This window comes from Sinohyriopsis cumingii, chromosome 14 (assembly GCF_028554795.1).
Source record: "Sinohyriopsis cumingii isolate HCF-2022 chromosome 14, ASM2855479v2, whole genome shotgun sequence".
Lineage (NCBI taxonomy): Eukaryota > Metazoa > Mollusca > Bivalvia > Unionida > Unionidae > Sinohyriopsis > Sinohyriopsis cumingii.
The window spans coordinates 88325725-88352339 of record NC_142974.1 but is presented as its reverse complement, the minus strand read 5'-3'; the positions used below and the strand labels follow the sequence as shown (position 1 = coordinate 88352339).

The 26615-nt window shown below is 37.6% G+C and overlaps 1 protein-coding gene across 2 annotated transcripts in view; it reads right to left on the bottom strand.

Moving 5' to 3' along the window:
• The window catches only part of LOC149784325 (gamma-tubulin complex component 5-like), a 238976-nt gene that overhangs the window by 193631 nt on the left and 18730 nt on the right, over positions 1 to 26615 (bottom strand). For both annotated transcript variants that reach the window (XM_089932364.1, XM_089932365.1), the window contains exons 3-4: positions 11957 to 12068; positions 6063 to 6156 (exon numbers count right to left, since the gene is read on the bottom strand). In XM_089932364.1, coding sequence (XP_089788490.1) covers positions 6063 to 6156; positions 11957 to 12068 — 206 coding nt within the window. The remainder of the gene's footprint in view (positions 1 to 6062; positions 6157 to 11956; positions 12069 to 26615) is intronic.

Here is a 26615-nt window from a genome sequence, read left to right as displayed (position 1 = left end):
TATTTTTGCACAGAGGTTAGTCCAGTGGGCAAACATTTGGGCTCCACTGCGATAGGAAAATCATTTGGAAAGGGCTCATGTAATGAACATTACCTCAGCTACCTATTAAATTTACAATGTTATTACTATGCATCATTTCCAGGATGATAGGTGTGCTTTATGAATGGTAATACATCTATAATGTACATATCTAGGACATTTCTTTCAGCATTTTAGCAAGTGAATTTTGTTACCTGTAATGTGTATTGGGACATGCTGACTCGCAATATTTTAACACTGTGATAAACAGATACGGTCAGTATTGTAACCTTGTGTGATCATTTTGTGCAAATCTTATGTGTTAGTCAGAATAATGATTTTACCTTGTATCATGTTTAATTCAACCAGGTCATGGTCAATATTTTTCCATAATTCAAATATTTTGCTGTGCACTTGCTGACAATACATACTTATCTGCCATTTGCATTATTTTGGTCACCAAGAGCTATGCAATCTAACTGGCTATTGGTCACATGACCTTTATCTATAAATAGCACCATATATGTGTACTGGAGAGCTTCAATGTTATCTTGTCCAGCATTCTGAGCAGTTGGAAGTAAAGCATCAGGTGACATTCTGCCTATTTCATCTATAATGGCTCAAGCTATGTTAGAGAAAATTAGTCAAGTTGCAATGTTATAGTTTCCAATAAAATTTAATATGCTTTGTTTGACATTAAAAGGAATTCCAGAATTTATTTATTTTTGATGAGGTGACATCTGCTACCATATTGGTAGATGATTTCACCTTTGGTGAATTATCACTATGAATAGCCTGTTGAAGTAAGGGCAAGAGATCACGACAGTTTACATAATTCTGGAAACATACAAACTGTTCATTCAGGAATTGATCTATAAGTATATTACTTCAGTAGCATTAAATCGCCATTTCACTGCCCCTCTTTGCCTTCATTAGAGGGTGAATTAGCATTACGCCTTCACCTATCAATACTTACCACCTTCAGCACCTTAAGGTTAACACTTCACCTTCACCTAATTCACCACCCTGACTTAAGCAAGTCGTGTCTTGTATTTCCATAACTTCAATTCTAAATAATATAAATCATTTTCAAATATATTCTTTAATCCACTCAGTGTGAGGTGGAGAAGGTGCAATTACCTTTCATGCTCCAGTGCACCCTCCCCCACAGGAGTCAATCACCTTTGTCCCTCGTGATTATCTGGTTTACCTAAGTCTCCTATTCAATCCTAAATGTTTATGTATATGTAACTGTATTGACATTCAGTGATTTCACGTTCACCTGTTCTTGTATTTAAGGTATTTTACAAATAAATAATTTCAATGTCTATTCTACACAATCTTGTATTATTTTTTCCAATCAAAAGCTAGACAGACAGTAGGACCCAAAAATATAGTAGCCGAGATACAGCATCACAGGCAGATAAAGTCAACTGAGGATAATGAGGAAGCCTAGAAGGCAAAGGAATTCCCATGCACAGAGAGATCAGTTGAGAGTAACGAAGCAGTTATGGTCCTGATTTTCAAAAAGTGATCACTACTTCTCTTCTTTTGTTCACTATAGTCCAAAAGAACCATGGTTTTAGATGTGAGGATCTGTGTTTGGACTTGTCAGGTGTGTGTATGAGTAATTTCCCTTGGTTCCTTTTGTTAGTTTCCCACAACGTCATTGTATCAGAGTAGTGGTTGAAGGACAGGAAAATGTGTCTCCTTAATGTCTTGTTTCATTGCTCTAGCCATTAAAGCAGTTTAGAGGATAACAACTGTGATCATAGCTGCACCTTATGACGATCCTTAAGGAGGGAGGTGAAAAAGAAAGCTACTTGTTCTGCCAACTGTAAATTTGCAGCTGCTGTAATGGCATTGGCTAGTCTGTTGAACAGCTCTGTTCAGGACCCTGGTCATTCTGGAGACTGACTCCCATGCATGTACCTTGTTATTCATAGTAAGAGATGACATGCTTTGTTCCACTAGGTACAGAGGCTGTCTCTGATTGTGTAGATTTCCTGCATAATATAACTGGAGAACCCTTTGTTGAAGTTATCTCCCTTGTCTGCCAAACATTCCTATACTGAGCACATGTCAGCATGTAAGCTAGCGTCTTCATCCTTAGTCATACATTTATGTGCTTTGCCCATGTTTTAATCTGTCAGACAATAGAGCAGAATTGTCCATGTTTTAATTTGAAAGACAAATAGAGCAGAATTGCCCATGTTTTAATTTTTAAGACAAAAGGAGCAGAATTGCCCATGTTTTAATCTGTCAGACAAATAGAGCAGAATTGCCCATGTTTTAATCTGTCAGACAAATAGAGCAGAACTGCGCACTTTGTAATCTGTAAGACAAATAGAGCAGATTTGCTCGTTTTAATCTGTCAGACAATTAGAGCAGAACTGCTCGTGTTTAATCTGTCAGACAAATAGAGCTGAACTGCCCACTTTGTAATCTGTAAGACAAATAGAGCAGAACTGTTCATGTTTTAATCTGTAAGACAAATAGAGCAGAATGCACAAACCTGTTGTAGCTTTGCACATCTTATTACTGAACACAAGGTTGGTACAGAGTTTTGCCTTATGCATTAACTGGACAAGAGCAAACAAATTTTACCAAAATAATTCACCATACTACCTGTGAGAAGTTCAATGAAACAAGGCATCCAGACACTAAATGTATTAGCAGAGAAAACTAACCTGTATGTAGCCAGTCATTGTGGAATTATACATATATTAAAGAGTTTTCTATAGGGGACTTGCATTTTAACATAATTAAAAGTACAGCCTGAACTTATTTGTGTAGTTGCAAAGGCTACCTGTGCAACTACCTAAGTAAAATTAAACGTGTAAAGATGACAAAGCATGGTTAAAATTGTAAAGGCAGAACTTTGTGAAGAGAGAGAGAAGTTTGAAATATAGATGGAATATACTTTCCTTGTGAAGTGAGAACTCCTCCAATTTGTATCAATGTTGAATTTTGCTTTTGAAAGGTCTACCATGCTTCTTGGCACAAGCATAAGTAGTAACTGATATATTCATCGATTCTACTACCAATCCCTATATCAAGGGGGAGATCATTCTGCCCAACCGCAACATAGGTGGGCAGATAACTTTTAGCTCTTTTAGCTAAAATGTTTTATCTGGGGGGATGGATTTGCAAGATTGTAGTAGTTCTCCTAAGGTATTATGATTAGGTAATATACTTATAGAAAAAATGTATCAACAGTTAATTAAAAATGTATATGTTCAGTGGTATTTAGCCTTTTGCAGTGTAAGCTACTGAAAAGAAGTTGCATGTAACTAATATTTCATTAAGAGGAATGCAGGTAGCAAAACTACACTGTATATTCCTATCTCATCACATCTGATAATTATTTAAACCTGATTAGTACAATAAAAATTTTTGTTCAGAGTAAATGGAAAGTACAAGTTGATATATGTTGATGCCTGACTCAGAAGAAAACATGAATGCAGTTTTCTACTATTACATACACCTCATTCAAATATCTTTACCTCATGGGTGAAATACAAGCAAATTGGGACTGATACAAGATTGGTTCACTAAGTCTAACACTGACATGCAAACATCAAAGAAGTCACCAAAGTACTTTCCTATTTTGGTGGTGCTCTGTAGTTTCATACTTTGCATAGGGGTAAGTTTTTAACGAAAAATCAGTTCCCAAGCTTTCCTCATTGGTTATCCTGGCTTGGAATTTCTTCAGATGTGTACCTATCAAAAGAACTAGTAGCTCCGTTTAAAGGTCAATTGTATTTTTTCTTAAATTTTAATACCTGCTAAATTTAGACTAGTTCAGGCTGAATTTTCAAGATGGCCACATTGATCATATATGCCTAGATCATGATTTCCACAACATGTAAAGAAAAAATGTCAGCCACAGTACTTTAAAGTAGTGTGAGTGTGTGTGTGTGTGTGTGATTTGGATTTTTAATGTATGTTTAACAATTTTTCAGTCATATCGCTACGATATCTGCAGTGTGACAGTTTATAGTGATGTCTAGCACTGGGGCATCATGCCGCAGACATGTAGCATGATGTCCCACCCAGTCACATTATCCATAAACCAGGCCAACCAGTCTTAACACTAACCTGTTAATATTGCACATCAAGCGAGGCAGCTGTTAGTAACATTTGTATAAATCTTTGGTATGATTCGGCTGGGTATTGAACCCACGACCTCCCACATGAAAGTAGTTTAGAGGTATGCCAGCATTCTCTCCAATGTGCATTATGCAAATGCAAACAACTTCACCTTTTATCTGTCACTCTGTCAGAAGTACTTAATATCTGTGGAACACTCTCTTGAGGGCGTGATAAATAAATATAGACTTGAACATCTGTATCAATCACAAGATCAACTAAGGCGTGATACATAAATATAGACTTGAACATCTGTATCAATCACTAGATCAACTAGGGCGTGATACATATAGACTTGAACATCTGTATCAATCACTAGATCAACTAGGGTGTGATACATATAGACTTAAACATCTGTATCAATCACTAGATCAACTAGGGCATGATACATAAATATAGACTTGAACATCTGTATCAATCACTAGATCAACTAGGGCATGATACATAAATATAGACTTGAACATCTGTATCAATCACTAGATCAACTAGGGCGTGATACATAAATATAGACTTGAACATCTGTATCAATCACTTGATCAACTAAGGCATGATACATAAATATAGACTTGAACATCTGTATCAATCACTAGATCAACTAGGGCATGATACATAAATATAGACTTGAACATCTGTATCAATCACTAGATCAACTAAGGCGTGATACATAAATATAGACTTGAACTTCTGTATCAATCATTAGATCAACTAGGGCGTGATACATAAATATAGACTTGAACATCTGTATCAATCACTAGATCAACTAGGGCGTGATACATAAATATAGACTTGAACATCTGTATCAATCATTAGATCAACTAGGGTGTGATACATACAGACTTGAACATCTGTATCAATCACTAGATCAACTAGAGCATGATACAAAAATATAGACTTGAACAACTGTATCAATCACTAGATCAACTAGGGCGTGATACATAAATATAGACTTGAACATCTGTATCAATCACAAGATCAACTAGGGCGTGATACATAAATATAGACTTGAACATCTGTATCAATCATTAGATCAACTAGGGTGTGATACATATAGACTTGAACATCTGTATCAATCACTAGATCAACTAGAGCATGATACATAAATATAGACTTGAACATCTGTATCAATCACAAGATCAACTAGGGCATGATAAATAAATATAGACTTGAACATCTGTATCAATCACTAGATCAACTACAGCGTGATACATAAATATAAACTTGAACATCTGTATCAATCACTAGATCAACTAGGGCATGATAAATAAATATAGACTTGAACATCTGTATCAATCACAAGATCAACTAGGGCATGATACATAAATATAGACTTGAACATCTGTATCAATCACTAGATCAACTAGGGCGTGATACATAAATGTAGACTTGAACATCTGTATCAATCACTAGATCAACTAGGGCGTGATACATAAATGTAGACTTGAACATCTGTATCAAACACTAGATCAACTAGGGCATGATACATAAATGTAGACTTGAACATCTGTATCAATCACTAGATCAACTAGGGCATGATACATAAATGTAGACTTGAACATCTGTATCAATCACTTGATCAACTAGGGCGTGATACATAAATGTAGACTCGAACATCTGTATCAATCACTAGATCAACTAGGGCATGATACATAAATATAGACTTGAACATCTGTATCAATCACAAGATCAATTAGGGCGTGATACATAAATATAGACTTGAACATCTGTATCAATCACTAGATCAACTAAGGCGTGATAAATAAATATAGACTTGAACATCTGTATCAATCACTAGATCAACTAGGGTGTGATACATAAATATAGACTTAAACATCTGTATCAATCACTAGATCAACCATGTAAGATTAAATGGGTATGTAATAAAATGAACAAACCTTCCACTTCTTTGATGATTTCCTTGTATTCAGCAAAGACTGGAGATTCAGCCAAATTCAGTAGCAAAGCTAGCAAGGCATAGTGGGTGTCAGTCTGAATATATCAGAAACAATAAATATGTCAGCTTCCTTTTCAACTAACTCTTAATTTGTCTATTAAACAGCACTTATTAATACCACTATTATTACTACCAGCACTACTACTATTGCTGTAGCTGTTGCTTCTGTACCACCATTATCACTGCTGGGCTTGAAAATTAAGTTATACTTGAAACATTCTGGTTTACTGATTGTTGGATGCACCATCCTTTACTGTCCTTTCTAATGAAACAGGCTCTTACAAAATATTGTTCCTAGAGCCCCAAAACTACCAGAATGCAGGGTCTGTGAAATTCTTGTGCCCAGAGCCCCAAGACTACCAGAATGCAGGGTCTGACAAAATCTTGTGCCCAGAGCCCCAAGACTACCAGAATGCAGGGTCTTACAAAATCTTGTGCCCAGAGCCCCAAGACTAATAGAATGCAGGGTCTGACAAAATCTTGTGCCCAGAGCCCCAAGACTACCAAAATACAAGGTCTGACAAAATCTTGTGCCCAGAGCCCCAAGACTACCAGAATGCAGGGTCTGACAAAATCTTGTGCCCAGGTATTTTTTGTAGTCAATCAGATTAAATACTGAACTTCTTGTTAGGTGAGTTATCTTGAGTAATATGTTCCAAATTGCATTGTTCGCTTTCATCAGTATGAAAGCTGCAATTTAATTTGTGAATTAAAAGGTCGGCAGAACATTAACTCATACTGGTGCCTCTCACATCATGAAGTTTAATCAGATTGTAAGATAACTAAAGAAAGGATAATAATTATTTACACACAAGGTTAAAGAATTGTCATAAAACAGTAGTTATAAATTTAAGTGCCTTTCTTGCCTTCCTTGGGATAATGAATTTCAGCTGGTTCAAAAGTCATTTTCAAGACAGATCTACCAACTGAGTTTGATATCTGTTGGACCCTGTGGAAATACCCTTAGACCTTACATCTTAGCAATTATATACATCAGACCACAGATCTATTGATTTGTAACAAAAAGCAATCTCACAATGAAAATAACAAAGTTTGAAATTCAGTAAACTAATGGATACTCTTGTAACAAGAGGACAAAGTGTGACTGATAACACTCAATTCATTTATAAAAGTCATCACACTAAGTTGGCTTTTGAAGTATAGTATCAGCACAATCAATGTATACTTACATCAAGTCAACTGTACCAATTTTACTATTGTCTGATAAAACTGCTTTAAAAAGACAAAAGCACAAATTTATGTGCATGGTCTTATGCTCATAACTTAAGTTAACCAAGATCTTAAAATAAACTTTAATTTTAGGTTTACACAGTCACATAGTTACAAACTGGAGTAATAATTCACAATTCTTCTTTTAAGGCAATGGGTTTCTTTGCTCTTGGCAATTCAATTTGGAAGAGTTTCAGCAGTTAAGTCTATTGGGGTATTTTTTAATGAAAGTATTATATATATTTGATTTAATTATATCTGATTTAATATATATTTATTTCAATTTAACTGTTTGTCAGTTTTATAAAAAAATTATTTTTCATTACATGCTATTGTAAATTTATTCACTAGAGATGATACTTTTTTCAGAAAATAATTTGACCTTGACTGTTAGTTTATAAACACCAATTGTTGATCTAAATCCTGACCTTGATTCAAAATTTGTAGCAACCATGTAAACAAGTTTTATTTTTATTTTAAAATGATTGTTTGTTGTTGAATTCATGATGGAACTTCGTTTAAGATATAAACAATTTTTTAAAATTTGATATTTCTTAGAGTAAAATGACTGGTTTTCACCAGGGCCACACTGGGTGGACGTAATCTTTAACAAGTACCTAATTTCTACGAGCTTGCAGAACATGATCATGTGTCCCCCTGTTTACATTTTAGAAGATGATATAACCTTTGTTTTGGAGAATTATTCTTCGCAGAAGTTGGGCTGTTACACTGGAAGTTGTATGTTGTGCTGTTTGGAGTTATTTCAAATTACTTGGATTTTCAAGTTATTTCAAATTATTTGGATTCAAAAGAATTCTTTTTTCCTGGAAAATACGTGTGCTCGTGTAAAATTGTTGAACAAAGACAGTTTTTTAATAAAAATGTATTCAAATTTCCAAAACCAGAGTGATAATTCTTGTTTCTACGAGGAACTGTAGACTTCAACACTACAGATTGCAGCATACATCATCGTCTTCCATCTTGGAGTCTTCGTCGGAATTCGAACTTGAAATCAGATGAACATTTTGTTATTAGGACTTTAAAAAATTTATTTGTGGATTAATTTTGGATTTAATTCTATGAAACCCTAAGTTCATATTTTCTCATTTTTACAGAATTTTTCCAGGAAAATAAATTAATATTGTATTTTTCAAAGCTTGTTGTTTTCACTTTCTTGTGTTACTGTTTATTCGAGCCTAAACATGTGACAAAAACTAAAACTAAACAAAATATAAATTTACAATTTCTAAGCAATGGCACTGCATTTACACAATTCCATAAAATAATAAATGGCAACTGTCAAAACACTTTTTTAATGAATGGATCAAAGTTGCTTTCAAATATTTAAGAATATCAAATGTGGCAGTGTTTACAGAAATGACTCTCTACAAATAAATATATAAACTTAGAAATGATTTTGACAAGAAATAGGTTCCTAATGGAACAAAGTCATATTAGAAAAAATAACTGCGTTAAGAAATATTGATCATTAATTACAAAATTATATATGGCCTATGATAGCCTGCAACAATATTTCCCTTTTGCACCTTTACGTCACCTATAAATTAAAAATTATTCATTTTTAAGGTGTACTGATTACTAATTTGTATAAAATGTTCATTGAAATTATTCATCTTGTATTCTACAAATTATTCTTCTAATCCATGTTGCATCTTTTTGGAAGGGGAGATTCTGTGTAATCCAAAATGTAAATTTTTGTGTGGATAAAATCAATTTTACTTACCTGCCATTACTGCATTCTTATCTCTCTTTCAGACACTAGTCTCATGATTATCCCCTCCTCCAATTAGCAACTGAAGATCTAGAACAAAGTGTCACATGATCCCATTGTGATTCATTAGATTTTTGGGACATTCTGCATATCATCCTTCTCTAATTTTGAACAAAGACTGAAAGATATCAGAGCAGGGTGGAAATCAGGCAAGAACATGAAAGTATTGATTAATTAAAATTAGTTTATCTCCATCAACTACCGCCACCACCAAAAACTCCATATTAATAGCAGCAAAACATTACCTACTGTTATTGCACTGCTGAATTTGCAGGCCCACTAGGATACTGATGGGAAGGTCTTAGCCAAATGGTGGAGCCCATAAAGAATTTAAGTGTATTGGAGGAGGCTGCCTTATGGTCAAATATGGTGGTTACTGAGCAATTGTTTTCCTCAGAACGAAAGAAAATTTGTAATGGCAATAAAAGTGGGACAGATAGGATAAACATGTACCAATTACAGAATGTTCTCTCTCCACCTGGCATAATAAACCTTGACATTCAAATGCCACCTTAGCCTGGGTGATACAATTGGAAACATTGCTAGAAAACCAGTCTTGATAGATTATTCACTTTATATGAGCCAGATGTGAAGGTGATGAATCTGGATTGTTAAATAGGAGGGACTATCTGTGCTGCAACAGCAGAGCTCTCTTCAGTGTTGTTAATTAACTGGAAATGTCTATCGACAGGTCGAGGAGGTCCATGAACCATGACTGTTGGGGCAACAGAGGGACTGTCAGTATGAGCCATGGTGTGGAAACCCTGACTATCTGAAGAACTTAAGGATTCCGGTATTGTGAATGGTGAAAGACTGTACAGACTAACCCACTTCACTCAGAACACATCCACTGCCTATAGGGCATAGAGGGCCTTGCCTAGAACTGAACAGACATAATGAGGACATTTGTTGTTTTGCCTCAAGCAAAAAAATCTGCTATTGGCTTCCCACACAGCTTTAAAAAAGTGTCTTCTGCCAATAGTTGCATAGCATTCTGTAAGGGCCCTGTCTGAACACACCGCCTGCCTGGATATAACTACTGACTGGAATGTGGCAGTTTCTGAGTGAACTCTTTAAAGTCTGTCCAATGGAAGAGGTTCCAGACTTCCTAACAAAAAGAAGAGGCATGAGTACACCTTTGACATCTGAACTTTCTCACAATCAACATGTGATGCAATTATATCTTACACAGTGATGCACCCTAAGTGCTGGTAAAACAATCCACAATTCTTGGCTGTTGATAAAATGGGAAAATTCTGCCAATCTACCCATTCTTGCTCCAGGTGAACATCACAGCCTGAATTGGAGGTGATGATGGATAGAAAGGAATGAGGTTACAGGCATGTAATGGGACTCGGGTCAAAAGATGATGATGAATTTGCCATAAACTTAGATGGGACAAAATCTGGATCCCAAAAGGATATGAGCGGACAATGGGTCCCTGCATAGTCTCCATGTTGCTTGTAGCTGAAACCAGCAAGGATACAAATGAAGTATTCACAGGGAACAAAGCACTCCTTGATGAGTGAGAAAATTCATCATCCCCAAGTAAATTAAATTCTGAGAAGGGATCTGAGCTGACTTCTCTTGGTTGAAGATGAGTCCCCAAAGAGTCAGTATCTTAAAACATAACGATATGTCCCTCAAATTGTCACATCTGAGAATGCTGTGCTTGAACCAGTCATCAAAATATTAGATGAGTATAAAGTGAGCCACTATTCCATCCATCATGCTGGGGATTGATGAAAGGCCAAAGGGAAGAGCCAGAAATTTAAAGTTCAAAACTCCTGGACTTTCTTGTATGAGCAAAAGATAGGGGATGTGAAGGTAGGCATTCAAAAGATCTTTGGAGACAGTTAGACCTCCTTTGTTGTGGGAAGAACTCGTGCATTATCCATGAGGTCTCTAAAACCAGAGCAATTCTTGCATCTAGTGGATGCCACGAAGAAGGGGACTTGGCAGGAGAAGGCGTGGCTTCCTAGGGCCAACTGCCTTTCAAACTTCCTTCCCAGGCCCTTTAGCCACTACACTATGTGAAGGTGGCAGGAAAGAATTTTAAAATGGGTCACAAACTTCAAATGCTGTGATGGAGAACTCATCTACCATTCAGGAAAACAGTGCTGTTTAGCGAGGCCTGGGACCATGGTTATAACAAAGTGCATTATAATGGGGAAGGGCCATACATGGATGATGGAAAGCAACATGTGTACAATCAGAACTACAAAATGTCAATGAAAAAGATTGATAATATTCCAAATGCTGGAAATAACTAAGGAATCAGACTGGGATCATATTGATTTTGTTCTAAACCTATAAAGTACTAATTGTTTGGACGGAATATTCATTTTGGACTGGGAACTAGTAAAAGAGATAGCAATGAATTAATCAATAAAATTTGTTACTGTTCTTACCTTCCTGAAAATAGAGGAAACAGGTAAGTTTAAAAAAAAATGTCTGAAATCTTGATCACATAAGCACACATTCTAAGTTTGATCAAAATCAGAAAAATATGGCCTCCAGAGTAGTGACAAGTTCAGCCAATATGCAAGATCCAATCAATATAAACAAATGTTTCTTATATCTGAATTCAAATGATATTTATGACATGGCATAAATTCCACGTTTTACTAAATTCAGATTTAAAAACACAACAAGGCCTCCAAAGTGTTAAGGGAGCAAATGCTGACAGACAGACAATGGACACATCACGATACCATAAGCTCACTTATGCTTACAGCCAGGTCAGCTATAAAAACAGTTTTAAATTCTGTAAATTCATGAATACCCTTCTATCCAAATAAATATAATACTACCTTTCCAATATCTTTCCCTTCAAAGGCAGGTATCTGAAGGAATAAATCCACATATTTCTCTAATTTTTCAGCATTTTTAATCTCATTATGTATTCTCAGCTTCTCACAAATCCTGAAATATAAAAGTTGGAAACTTAAAAGAGTTTTGATATTATGGACTGTAAATGAGAGGGAAGACAAGTATATACAGTGCATATTAGTGTATGTGCATGTAGGGATTTTTCTATAGTAGCATTATTTGGCAAAAGTCAGGACAAGGATAATCACGGGACATAACTCTTGTCTATGATGTTGACAAATAGAAATCAAATATATTAAAGGTTTAGTGACATAAAGGTACATGCTACACTTGTTGAAATCCAAGAATCCTCAGTAAAGGTCTCCTGCAAAGACAATTTAAAATTGGGGGCAATAACTTTTTTAAATGAAGTTGCCAAATCATGGTAAACAAATTCATTCAAGGTCTCAATATAAAGGTGCAGGCCAAATTGGATTGAAACCCAACCACCTTTGGATTGAAACCCAACCACCTTTGTAATGTTATGTTGCAGAAACCTAAGTCAGCTGGCTGAGGAATTAGGTAATATAATTCCTGCAGACAGAATGCTGGAAATTTAACTCACTCAAGGTCTTATCAATATAAAGGTGAAGATCGGGTTTTGTTTAGATCCAGCAAACCTTGGTTATGCTATGGAAACCAAAGTCAAAGATCTCGTAAACACTTAATTACGTGTATCTGGATGCCAATTTTTGATCAGGGATGCAGAAAATCAGTGAGGCGGGAGTCCTCCAATAGGTGTGCGGCAAAATTCAAAGACTTGCCAGTCCTGCTTCAGCCATTTGCTTTGTGGGGAAAATGTGCTGATCAATTAGCTGTGCTGATATTTACAATGATAAAATGTACATACATGTTGCCATTTTATAAGAGTACTTTACACAATATAAAATAAATGGAATGTTGGACAGGTGGACCATATGCACCTCTAGCTGGATTGACAGGTGAACTGCATATATGATATTAAGCATACGAAGAACTAATAGAGAGGTAGTGTCAACTCTTTAATCAACTGTTTAGCATTATAAAACAGTACATATTATACATCTTTGGCATTCCTTGGGTCTCACCCTCCGCTGCATGAGGTTAGTAGTGGTAAGATGGTAGAGAAGCATGCAGTAACTATGAGGCGGAATCGCCAGTCTGACTGATGTCAGGGCCAAATGGCCAACATGCCCTATCTATGAGGCAGAATTGCCAGTATGACTTATGTCCAGGCAAAATTGCCAATGTTTTGAGGCGGACTCGCCAGTATGACTGACTGACATAACTGTTAAGGCAGAATTGCCGCTATATTGAGGCAGAGTCGCCACAACTTGTTATGTCTGTAAGTCGAGTGGAATGGGGACAGAATGCCCAAATGACGCTGCATGCCAAGTAATGGAAATGCAGTAGTATGCAGCGGAGAGCCCCAAGAAACGGATAAATATGGACGAAAAGTACCCGCAGTTCTGTTAAACTAAGCATGAAAATCACTACCAATATAAGCAATTATGTATATGAAATGAACGATGGCCATACTAAGAATTACACAACAGTGAATCATCATAAATGGATACTACTGCAAGAACCCGTGCCAAGATATGACTATTCCGGGGTCTATGCCTGCACACCATGTTATGGTGATACCAAGACTGAAGTCACATTATATCTAGAGTGGAGTTGTAATTGAGTCTGTGATACAAGAATCTGTAGGCAAGTCATATATGATGAAACTTGCACTGCAATGTTCTCGGCTTGTTCTCCGTTGGGGACTGATGTATAAATAAAGTAAAGTTTCCACAAACTGCCACAAAATCTACTCTGCAGACACGTATACGGTTCATGTAGTTCAATACTTAAGTCAGATGCATATAACCGCTTGCAGTGCACATGCAGTAAACTGATTAAATTAGAAACCAACAAGATACACCAAAGAACATTAGTAAACACAATGCTTAACGCCACCCAATGACCATGAATGTGATGATCCTGCTCCGCAGAACACAGTAAACACACTACTGATGCAAAACACACCTCACTGCCGACTGAATCTGATGATCACACTAAGTAGAAAACTGAAGAAAAGAACACGCACAATTAAACACTTAGAACAATACACAGAACCTGTTTATTCCCTTCCCAGAATAACTCCATGTAAAGAATCTGAATGATCACCTCTGAAAGAATACACTGACACACGAACTAGCCTATTTTAGAACACACATACATCCATCAGATGCACTTCTCCGAGAGAAAGGCTTAATTGAAAATGCTCCTATGGCGTTACATCATCTATGAATGGGTAGATCCACACATGGCCTGCTGTGCTTACAGAATGGCATCATTCGAGGTCCTGATATAACGTAAATAAGAATCTGAAGTCCAACAGCCTAGCGTTTTAACAAGGTGGTCCTTGATCCCAGCATTTGCTGCTGTAGTGGCGGCCCCTATCCAAAAGGAGTGCCTGTTGAATTTGTCTTGTGGATAGCCTAGTATGTGCAGGAGCAAACGTAGCTTCTCCAAAAACACTGATCTAGATAGTGGATTAATACCATCTGTAGTAAATATCATATCTGAAGGTCTAAGACAACCCATCCTGCTGCAGAGCACTAGGTACTTGCGCATAGCTTGTAAGGGGCACGTACAGTTATGCACTGCAAAACGTCTGATCTACACACCATACCGGAATGGATCAGCCTTTGACGCTCTCAACATTAAAATCCCATTAGAATTATCTGCAGAAATAGTAAAGTCACTAATATGCAAGTACTCCATATCCATAGCTGACGTCACCGTAAATTCGCCACAGTTTAAGAAGGCAAAGAAAGCTAGTGAAGATGCAGCAAGCAACATACCATCCACCCAGTGACTAAAGAAACCTTTTTGAAGCAAGGTGCACATGCGCACCAATATATCGAAGGTAATGGGTAACCTTGAGTTAGGTGCATTATTCTGCAATTTCTTCACACCCACAATACCATTTGCAATCTTGGACAGCACAAATATGACTGGCCATCAAGGGGGTGCTGTATGCCACGTTTTACACAGAAATACTTCACACCACACAAATACAGCTTGATAGATGCATATCGAATACCAATACTCTTGAAGCAATATGCCGCAAAAGCAACAAGGGCATCCTCATCAATTGGTCCTGAAGGTTGATGACTCCTATGATCCCAGCGACCCAATATGACCAAAAAATGACTGAAGGTTTTCCAACCCGTCAAATAGACTGCTTGCGTCCGTGGGCTATGTGCTGCTTGTAGTAACCTGTCCACAGTTTTGTTTAGTAGAATATCAGTTCCTCCAAGACTGGGCATGGGTGAGGAGTTCTTTCTGCAGTTGGAGCCAGATGCCAGAATTTTTCCATCTGAAAACGAGACAGAGCATCTGCAATGAGGTTATCTTTCCCTGGGACATATTCAGCTAGAATTTCTCAACAATATTGTGCTGATATCCAAGTTAAACGCCTGAGCAATTTCATTATCATGGGAGACTTAGATCGACGCTTCATAATTATCTCGACTGTACTGATGTTGTCACAATGGAACAAAATTTGTTTCCTCTGCCACATATGGCCCCATATATGGGCTGCAACTACAATGGGGTAAATTTCCAGCAGGGCCATTGACAACTTGTCTGTGCCTAATATATCTAAATTATCTGGCCACAATCCTTGGAACCATCTGCCTTGGAAAAACCTGCCAAATCCGAGAATTGATGCTGCATCAGTAAAGCGCTCAAAATCTGTAGCAACCATAATATTAGAATCCAAGAAAAAAGAAACTCCATTCCATTGAGCCACAAAATCACCCCACATCTCTAGATCCATTCTACATTCGCTATTTATTTTTACATGATGATTCAATTCGGTGGTGGTTGTTGACAAGGATATTAGATAGGATGTGAAAGACCAACCTGGAGCGATCACTCGACATGCATAATGTAAATGGCCTAACAGACTCAGCAATTCCCTCTTCATATACGATTTCCTTTGCTGGAAAGTTTTAAGCAGTGCAGCTAATCTGCTCAGCTTATCTTGTGGCAATCTAGATTCCATTTTTTTCAGAGTCCAGAATTATACCTAAGTATTCCATGACCGGTGATGGTCCTAAAGTCTTGTGGGAAGCAATTGGAATAGATAACCTATTGAAAATCAATGTGATTAAAGCCATTGTTCTTTCAGCTGGAAAACCAGGCTCATCAATGGACAAAAAATAATCCAGTAAATGCAAAAAATGTGTTATACAATAATTATGTTGAGCTATCCACGAAATTGCTCTGGATAGTGTATAGAAAATCTTGGGACTATTTCTACTACCAAACACTAACTTGGTATAGAAATAATATTGTTTCCTCCACTGGACACTATACAGAGGCCACAATGTTGGGAATATGGGAATTAGCTTGAATGCATCTGTAATATCTGTCTTACACATATTAGCACCCATTCCTAACTGTACCAGAATGTGAATAGCATGATCTATTTTTATGTGAGAGAGTGAAAAATCCTCTTTGCTGATTAAGGCATTAATACTTTCATGCTCAAGTGAACTGTGCGGTGCCAACAGATCTACTATAAGTCTGTAATTGCCAGAATATTTGCTTTGTACTACGCCCAGGGGGCTAATCCAGAATACAGGAAATGGTGGACTTTCAAAAGGGCCCAAGAGGTAATTTTTGGAGAGCTCGTACTCAAGTAATACATCAACTACATCGGGGTTGTGATGTAGCTGATACCAAATTTTTACACACGAATGAAGAAGTCGGCTGATGCGAAATTCCTGTATGAAAACCATAGCAGAGACCATTTATAAGATAATCCACAAATTCTTGATCCGGATGGTGTTGCAAATCTTCTTGCAATCTAGTGATGTTGATTGGTGTGGTTGCCTGAAACATGACCGCTATCTCCTGATTTAGTCATTAAGGTTTTGTAGGTGGCAGTACCTGCTTAGTCATCAGGTCGCACTTAAGCTGAGAATGAGTTTTTTTGCAAGTCAAGCACACGTGTGCATTACTACAGTTTGCTCGGAAACATCCATTTGTGCCATTGAAATTATTACATATTTCTTTCCCTAAGTGTAATATATTTCTCCTACCTGGTCTATCTATTGGAATCTGTCTATTCACTGAAGGGCCTTGTTGTGGTTGACTAATTGCTGTCTGCAGAGCAAGGTGACAGAAATCTGAATCATGAGCAAAACTCCGGCAATGCTGACGTGGAACAACCTTGTAAGCATGTAAGACATTTGTTTGGAGCTTGGGGTCAATTTGACTTCAATCTACTTTTATATTCATGGAGGTGCAGTAAATGGCTGCTTTGCGCGAAAATTCTTTGTGATATTTGTAGAAAGCTGGGGTTCCTTTTGTAAGTGCATGCATTTTTATAATTTCTTTTTGATAGAGATCTAATTCTTGAGTTCTGGATGGGAAGGCATCATACATAATAGCCTTGTACCGACTAAATGCCAGTATAAACTCGCTAATACACAAGTTCTTGGACAGCCTATGATCACAGACCTGTGTTAAATTTGCATTTTGACCCGGAATCTTTCCCACCAACTTCATGCCCCACTGGCCCAACTGAATGGTTGTCTGCTCTTCAAATTCATTTGGCATGAGAAGTAACGATAAGTTTACGTATTTACCTGCGATGATCTCCTTTCGCAGTTGTATGCTGACGGGATCAATATCCGGAAGTGCAGAGATAGGCACGCCATGGTCAGACAAATTGACGACCGCTCCCGCGTTACCAGACCTGGTTTCTGTGGCCGACATCGCTGTTGCGAGGGTATGAGACTGTGTCTCAGTACAAGGATATCCCGTATGGTTTGACATACTTTACTGGGCTTGCATTTTTATCACTGCTGCTTGGAGAGATGACACTGCCTCCAATAGAACGGTATCCTTCAGATGACACTGGTGTATTTGTTGTTGTGGTTGATTAATTCCTCTGGTGCTAAGAGAACCATCTTGTTGTGGTTGTTGATTATTCCTTCCGGTGCTAGGAGCACCACCTACCGGGGACGCAGAACAAAGTATTCCTATTGCTCGCGGCTGCGCACTACATTGACTGGTTCTCGATGCTGGTCGATTGGATGAAAGTAAGGGAATAGCTGCCTTGGTAGATTCCGCAGGCTAGCCACTGGCTGGCTGGCAGAAATACTGAGCCCAGACTCGTCCAGGTAAGTGAGCGCGTCTGTGGGTAATGATATCATCACGAGCTGCTGCAAACCCTCCCTTCCGAGGGAGTCCGAATCCAGGGGCCTAACAGCTCGCATTTGGCCGCCATCTTGAATCAACTTGACATTTTCTTCGTACATCTGTACAAGTTGAAGCCGGCACAATAATGTTAATTTCACGTATCTTTTTTAATAGTTTCCCCACAGACCGATTTCTTTGAGCATCCCAGTGTTGTCTGTTTTTTGCAGCTCGACGGCCGCAGAACCCACAAGAAGATGATTTATCCATGATATACAAATCAGCAATTTCCCGCAGAACAATGGGGGTGGGGTGCTATCCACGAAACAAAACAGTTTTTTGAAGTCGGCAAATGTCCCGCCGAACACGGGTTGTGAAGCTGACCGTGCTACACGACGTAAAATGTTGTAAATCAGATGAATCCAAATGCTAACACCACACATCGAAATTCCAAACTATATCAACATATATCCAGTATAGGCTATATAAATGAGTCCCGGCAGACAGTCAAGTTCAAAAGTAAACAACTCAGAATGGAATACAAAACAAAACAGACTACTCTTGATGCTGATCACTTGTAAAGTGAATGACTGCTGTCAGCTACCTCAGCACAGCAGACCCTTGTCTCTGATTGGCTGAATGTTAATCCAACTTAGTGTGTGTGTCCACTGACCTGACCTTGAACTGACCCATATCACGGGCCCTGGTTGGACTCCATTCTTTGTGTAAACATCATTTAATTACATTAAACACCTAATAAAAAAGAACATGATACAATAGCTGGGCGGCAAGTTCAAAGGCTTTGACTGGCGGCGGGGTGGGAAAATGTACTGATATTTACAGTGATTGAAATCAGAGGCAGAAAGACCCAGAGATGTACATGTGGTCATTTATAAAAGTACATCAAATAAACAACTTTAGCTTTTGTAATTGTGTTCATTTCCGAATGTAGCGGAATAAGCAGTGCACGTGACCTCAGAATCAAGACATGTTGAGACTTAGACAAAACGCCATTCGTAAGTGGGTGACAAGTCGCCCAAAAATGTAAACTTTGCTTTCTTCTGTTAGGAAAGCGAAAATGACTTCGCCCTGTGATTATATAAGAGGTATATTGACTGACCATACCATTTGTTTTTTAATGCCCCATGCCTTAGCCTGGTTAGTTGTAGTGTGTAGCGAAATGTATTCATCAAGGCATCAGTAGCTAGGCCTAGTTTTTATATCAATTACGTTGACAAACAAACTCTTGCCCATTCACATGCATTATGTTTTGATAGTTGATTGACCATTAACCCTTTTCATAGTTAGGTAGCAACTATCAATTTCCTGCATGATATCTTTTGATGATAAAAAACATACAAACTTGTGTTTTAAGATCAGAATCGGTGATCTGGATATTTATTATCTGCCTCTTGTACACTATTATGTCATAAAATTAGTTTGAAACTGTAAGTGAACCAGTAGGCATAATGGGAAATAATGGCGGACTTCACTAAGTCTGGGATGTACCAATTTATTAGATTGTCTGTTTTCTTAAATCATCGGGCAAATATATTCAGGAAAAAATAAACAAATCATTGAAACCAAAGCCTAGGTATTATGTTATTAAAGATTTAACTTTCAAATGCAAATTATGTAGGTCAGAAATGTATGGGACAACGCTATGTTGTGGAATTCGTGAGATGCGCTTTAAGGTCTAAGCTGCTTTCTGACACTATTTATTTGCCTAAAATTACTACAAGTACGTATACAAATAAATAAACCATAAATTTGCGATCCTGTCAATGGACTGTTGTAATGAAGCTATATTATAGTGAGTGATTACATTACAAAAACCTCTCCATCTAAAAACAGATGCACTCAGGTCTGTGTTGATTCTGTAGGATAGAAGGGACTGCAACTTTTGATGGTGGGACTCCTATTCAGAGTACAAAAGTTGTGAAATGAAGTTCTGGAATGCTTGAAACTTAAGTAATTCAAGGTCTTATCAACATAAAGTGCATGTTAAATTTAGCTTAAATCCATAAAATTCCACAACATGTTATGTTATAGAAACCAAATTCAATTACTGAAATTACTGACTGATGGAAGATGAGACAGGTGGACAATGGTATCCTCAATATAAAACTGCCCTGTGAATTTTGGATGAAATTTAACAATTCTCAGTAACGTTATACTGCAGAAACAAAAGTTAGGAGGCTAAATAATCAGGAGCCATAACTCAGAAAACTAGAAAATTAACTTTTTCAAGGTCTCATACATATAAAGCCACATGCCACATTTGTTGTAGAAACCAAATTTCTGACAGACAAATGATCAATTATGATTGCTGTCATACTTCGCACGTTCTATCAAGCAAGGCCCTAATAAGTCAAATATTTATTTCACACTTAATACTATGTCAAAATAACAGCACAGAGATGTAGCCTAGGCTATAAGTAAAATGGCAAAAGTTACTGACAACAATATATAACCTTTCCATCCTTCAACATTTGTTTAAGGATCTGATTAAATCAAACTTTACCATAGGATTTTAAAGTAAATATCTATTGATTAAATGCCATAAATTATCAAGGCAATTTATGCAAGTATGTTTGTTGTCAATGATCAGTTTGTAATTAAACTAGTGGAACATAAAATGTACGAGGGGATTGGTGTCTTCTTGATAATGAGAACAATCCACCTATAAATATTGGATGCCAAAATATCAGCAGCATCAAAATATTTTCCAACCCTTCACTTCTCCCTTTTAAAGCAGCCAAATATAAAATGTAAAGCCTAACTAGACATGAAAAGCTGATCATTCCCAGCAAAGATACAAATAAGACTGGGTATCTATAAATGGAGTTAGGCTACCAAAACAGCTGGTTTTTGCACACAATAAATTTGGTTGACAGAAGAAGGAGACAGACTCGTAAATGCTGCTGAACTGTAAACAACATTTTTACATTGACAGGACTCAGTCCTCACATACATTGAGATCAGGAAAAAATATTTAAAGGTAAGGTTCTCTAAAGAAGTTTCACCCAGTTGCTGATGGGGAGGGGGTTGCTTTCAACCAAAAATACAACATGCAGTGAGCAAGACACTGCAGCTCAGAATATCCAGCAGGATTGGAGATAAGAGTATCTGAAACAATTGCTGGACCTTTGTAGGATTTGAGCAGTCAGAAAAGGCTGCTCTAAGCCCTTAACAGTAAAATGTGAGCAATCTCAACATTCAAAGAAGTCACTTACTGCACTCATAGTGGGACAGGATTAATGCATTTCCTACTGCTCCAATCATAAAAGATTCTCCAATTTTAATCACAGACCTTGCATGTGAACTGTCTCCTGGTCTAAATGATACAACTGGCAACCTTGCTCAGAAACATGTCACAGCAGATAAATTGCCGGAGATGTGCCAAACACAAAGGTGGATAATATGTCAGCCGTTATGCAGAGGAGACACCACACACCTGTGCTGCAAAGTCCTGGGCTGGTCTACCAACAGGTCAAGAAAAATGCAATACCATGGACATGGACAAGGCACATAGCTGCCAACCTTCCAGGCTCACAATTAGTGAAAATAGGGATAAAAAGTCATGAATTTGGACATGAATAGTGAAAAATACCATGACAATAACTCCATCCACTCTGACCACTCCATCCACTCTGACCGTCACTACTACACTATATCAAGTTTGCAATATAAAACTAAAACACTACATATATGCAGAAATATTTATTTATCAAGACATGATACTGCGGCAGACTTGAACTTCCTCAACTGCTTGATCGTAAATTTGTTTTCCAAACAGTTCAGACTTCTTGCCTGGTGGTTGATCTTGGTGACTAAAATTGCTGACAAATTTTCTGCAGCTAAGGAGGCCCTAAAGTCTGTCTTTTTTTTCCTCACTAGAAAAAATACTCTTTCGCTGTCATTGTTGCTGCGAGGAATGCACAGGAGCTTCAGCACTTTTGGTTCTTCCACAGGAAAATTTGGAAGCAATTTTCGAGTCCAGGTACATTTGTCAGAACAAATGTTTAGCATGATCTCCAGCTGATAAAGGTAGATTGTGTTCGACAAGAAAACTCACAAATAATGCTTCAGCGTTGGTAGCATGCAGGTCTTCATCCGATGGCTTAAAATATTCCAGAGCTGAAATCTGCGAATTCTTAATTTTCCCAACTTCTACGTGTTTTTTGCAACCGACGTGCTTCCTCACATCGTCTCTGCGATGGCACACTGAGTGCAAAAAAGGCATGATGAATATCAATGTTTAATGGCAGAATGCACGGCCAATTTTTGATATATTCCAAATTAAACTTCACTTTTTGAGTAATACATTTTTCTTTTTCCTTGGTGGTGAAGACATTTTCAAGATCCTACATGCGATGCTGAACGGTAAGTCAAATCAGTGTTGGTGACGCATGCGCGGAGCTAAATTCCGGTTAGGCCCCAGTTTCTCTCAAAAGCATTTGTAAAACTACTCTTATACATATAGATTAAAATAGGCTAAAATGGTTGCTAGCGGGCCAATTGTACTAATCGGCTGTAGATCTACTAATATCGCGACCAGCAGTACCAGACTGTTTCGGCAACTGCGAATATCACGACTAGCGCTTAACGGGAAATTGGTTATTTTATTAAAGATTTAAAATAATTGAGGACTGGAGAATTCATGAATTGTTGGCTTGCTGCGTGAATCCGTGAATCACTGAAAAAGTTGTGAAATTCACACCAAATTCGTGAGGGTTGGCAGCTATGAAGGCATGCCATGAAGTTTTGGTAACAACCTCCAACAAGCGCTGCTGCACAGCTGTTAACAGAAATTACTCCAGAAGGCTGCTGAAAACAGATTGAGCAAGGCTAAAGTGTTGAGCAACCTAGCCTTAAGTTCTAGTGCTTCCAGCATCTTACATGTAGTTGGAAAGTGAGTCCAGATCTCTGTCATAAAACTGACTGATGATACCCCCATGTCCAAGGGGCAAAGTTTAAGAGGCCAGGCTGCTAAGTGCACTCTACAGCTGGCTCCAGAGACCTGAAGTTATAGTGTACAAGGGAAAACAGACAAACCCTTATTTTGCCTAGCAAACTCCTAACACTTACAAAACCTTTCAGAGTGCTCCCCAATCCTAGTGGAAAGGGGAAATGGCAGGAGTTTTGGTTGTGAGGAGGTCCCCAAGAGTCTCTCCAAAATAGAGAGCATTTTCTTATCACTGAAGCCCAAGGGCTTGGCAATTATGTCTAGGGGGAAGCAGTAAATTTTGTTTACCATCTCATCAAAAAACAAAATCTCTTCCTTCACCATCCAAGACAACAGGTGTGAGGAGATAATTGACAACTAGGAAGAAGGAGGTACTATTCCAGTCTATTCATCAATGAACTAACTCTAATCTGCTTGGATAGACAGGATGTCTTCATCATGTTCTCACACCTGGAGGCAGGACATTCCTACCCTGATCAGACGGGATGGTAGGAGTATCTAAGGTGGAAAACAGTGCTTTGGGACTGTCCTTAATAGCAGACTTGGCAGGATGATGAGAACACTTTCTGACCCTCCTCATGCATTTAGAGCAAGTCAGCCCTGCTTCCTACTCTTCGGCTCCATACAAGCAGGTGATGTGGGTCTACAACTCACAACATCAGCGCTGCTATGGCAGAGGGGAGGAAACTCCTGTCAGAGTATTTTCTCCATTGGGCGGGACCTTGGACCTAACCCCAAGAGACACATACTTATATTTCTCCAAAGATAATGGTCCATCCTCCTGGACTTAACTAGTGCTCTTCTTAACTGAAAGTTATTTTAATTTCTGTCCCTTCAGACCATGGAGAAGGGTCCTCCATCTTCTTGGGGACTAAGTGTTATCTTCTGCATCTCGAGGGACTTAGAGGATTTCATATGCTCTTAAAAGGAGGAGGAAGAAGGTTCTTTCCTCATCTCCTTACAAGTTCATCTACTTTTTGCAAGGTTAAACACCTCATCTAACCAGAGGAAACAGAACAGATTTTTGTTCATAGAGTATCTGGGTGTAAAGTAAAAGTAGACAGGTAATCTGTACCTTGGCATCTAATGAATGCAATGCAGAAGGAATGCATATAATTTGGAGCTTTTTTATACACATAATTACTCTCTGCAGTGTACTGCTGCAAGAAGAAAACTCAAAACAAGAAACAATAATCACATTCATTACAATATATGAATGGCCCAAGACCAAAGTCCAACACAACCTAAAATCTAGCAATTCTTTGCCTCCCTGTATGGTATTGATGATATTGAGCCTGGTTTGAAACCAACAGGACCACAATGATAGAAATTAATCAGGGTCTTCCATTAGATTTAAAGTTGTAGGGTCAGTTGCCAAAGTTGACAGAAAGTGGGAAGAGCGAATCTCACCCCAATGGGGATAAGGATTTTTGTTTATAGAGTATCTGGGTGTAAAGTAAAAGTAGACAGGTAAATCACCAAGCTCCCAGCTTATAAGGAAAGCCCTGATTAATAATATATTATTAATGTTGCTATGAGAACCCCTGTAACTCTTAAAAGTTCAACATTATCGCATTTGTCAATATCAAACCATGTATTTAAATACAATACGCAAATACACTGGTCTACCAAACTAAAAGAATGGACAGACTATGCATATACAACAGTCCAAAAACAACCAAAACTAAAAGAATGGGCAGACTGTGCATATACAACAGTCCAAAAACAACCAAACTAAAAGAATGGGCAGACTATTCATATACAACAGTCCAAAAACAACCAAACTAAAAGAATGGGCAGACTATGCATATACAACAGTCCAAAAACAACCAAACTAAAAGAATGGGCAGATTATGCATATACAACAGTCCAAAAACAACCAAAACTAAAAGAATGGGCAGACTATGCATATACAACAGTCCAAAAACAACCAAAACTAAAAGAATGGGCAGATTATGCATGTACAACAGTCTAAAAACCACCAAAATAAAAGAATGGGCAGACTATGCATATACAACAGTCCAAAAACAACCAAAACTCAAAGAATGGGCAGACTATGCATATACAACAGTCCAAAAAGAATGGGCAGACTATGCATATACAACAGTCCAAAAAGAATGGGCAAACTATGCATATACAACAGTCCAAAAACAACCAAAACTAAATGAATGGGCAGACTATGCATATATAACAGTTCGAAAACAACCAAAACTAAAAGAATGGGCAGACTATGCATATACAACAGTCCAAAAACAACCAAAACTAAAAGAACGGGCAGATTATGCATATACAACAGTCCAAAAACAACCAAAACTAAAAGAATGGGCAGATTATGCATATACAACAGTCCAAAAACAACCAAAACTAAAAGAATGGGCAGATTATGCATATACAACAGTCTAAAAACAACCAAAACTAAAAGAATGGGCAGACTATGCATATACAACAGTCCAAAAACAACCAAAACTAAAAGAATGGGCAGACTATGCATATACAACAGTCCAAAAACAACCAAAACTAAAAGAATGGGCAGACTATGCATATACAACAGTCTAAAAACAACCAAAACTAAAAGAATGGGCAGACTATGCATATACAACAGTCCAAAAACAACCAAAACTAAAAGAATGGGCAGATTATGCATGTACAACAGTCTAAAAACCACCAAAATAAAAGAATGGGCAGATTATGCATATACAACAGTCCAAAAACAACCAAAACTCAAAGAATGGGCAGATTATGCATATACAACAGTCCAAAAACAACCAAAACTCAAAGAATGGGCAGACTATGCATATACAACAGTCCAAAAAGAATGGGCAGACTATGCATATACAACAGTCCAAAAACAACCAAAACTAAAAGAATGGGCAGACTATGCATATACAACAGTCCAAAAAGAATGGGCAGACTATGCATATACAACAGTCCAAAAACAACCAAAACTAAATGAATGGGCAGACTATGCATATACAACAGTCCAAAAACAACCAAAACTAAAAGAATGGACAGACTATGCATATACAACAGTTCGAAAACAACCAAAACTAAAAGAATGGGCAGACTATGCATATACAACAGTCCAAAAACAACCAAAACTAAAAGAACGGGCAGATTATGCATATACAACAGTCCAAAAACAACCCAAACTAAAAGAATGGGCAGACTATGCATATACAACAGTCTAAAAACAACCAAAACTAAAAGAATGGGCAGACTATGCATATACAACAGTCCAAAAACAACCAAAACTAAAAGAATGGGCAGATTATGCATATACAACAGTCTAAAAACAACCAAAACTAAAAGAATGGGCAGACTATGCATATACAACAGTCCAAAAACAACCAAAACTAAAAGAATGGGCAGACTATGCATATACAACAGTCTAAAAACAACCAAAACTAAAAGAATGGGCAGACTATGCATATACAACAGTCCAAAAA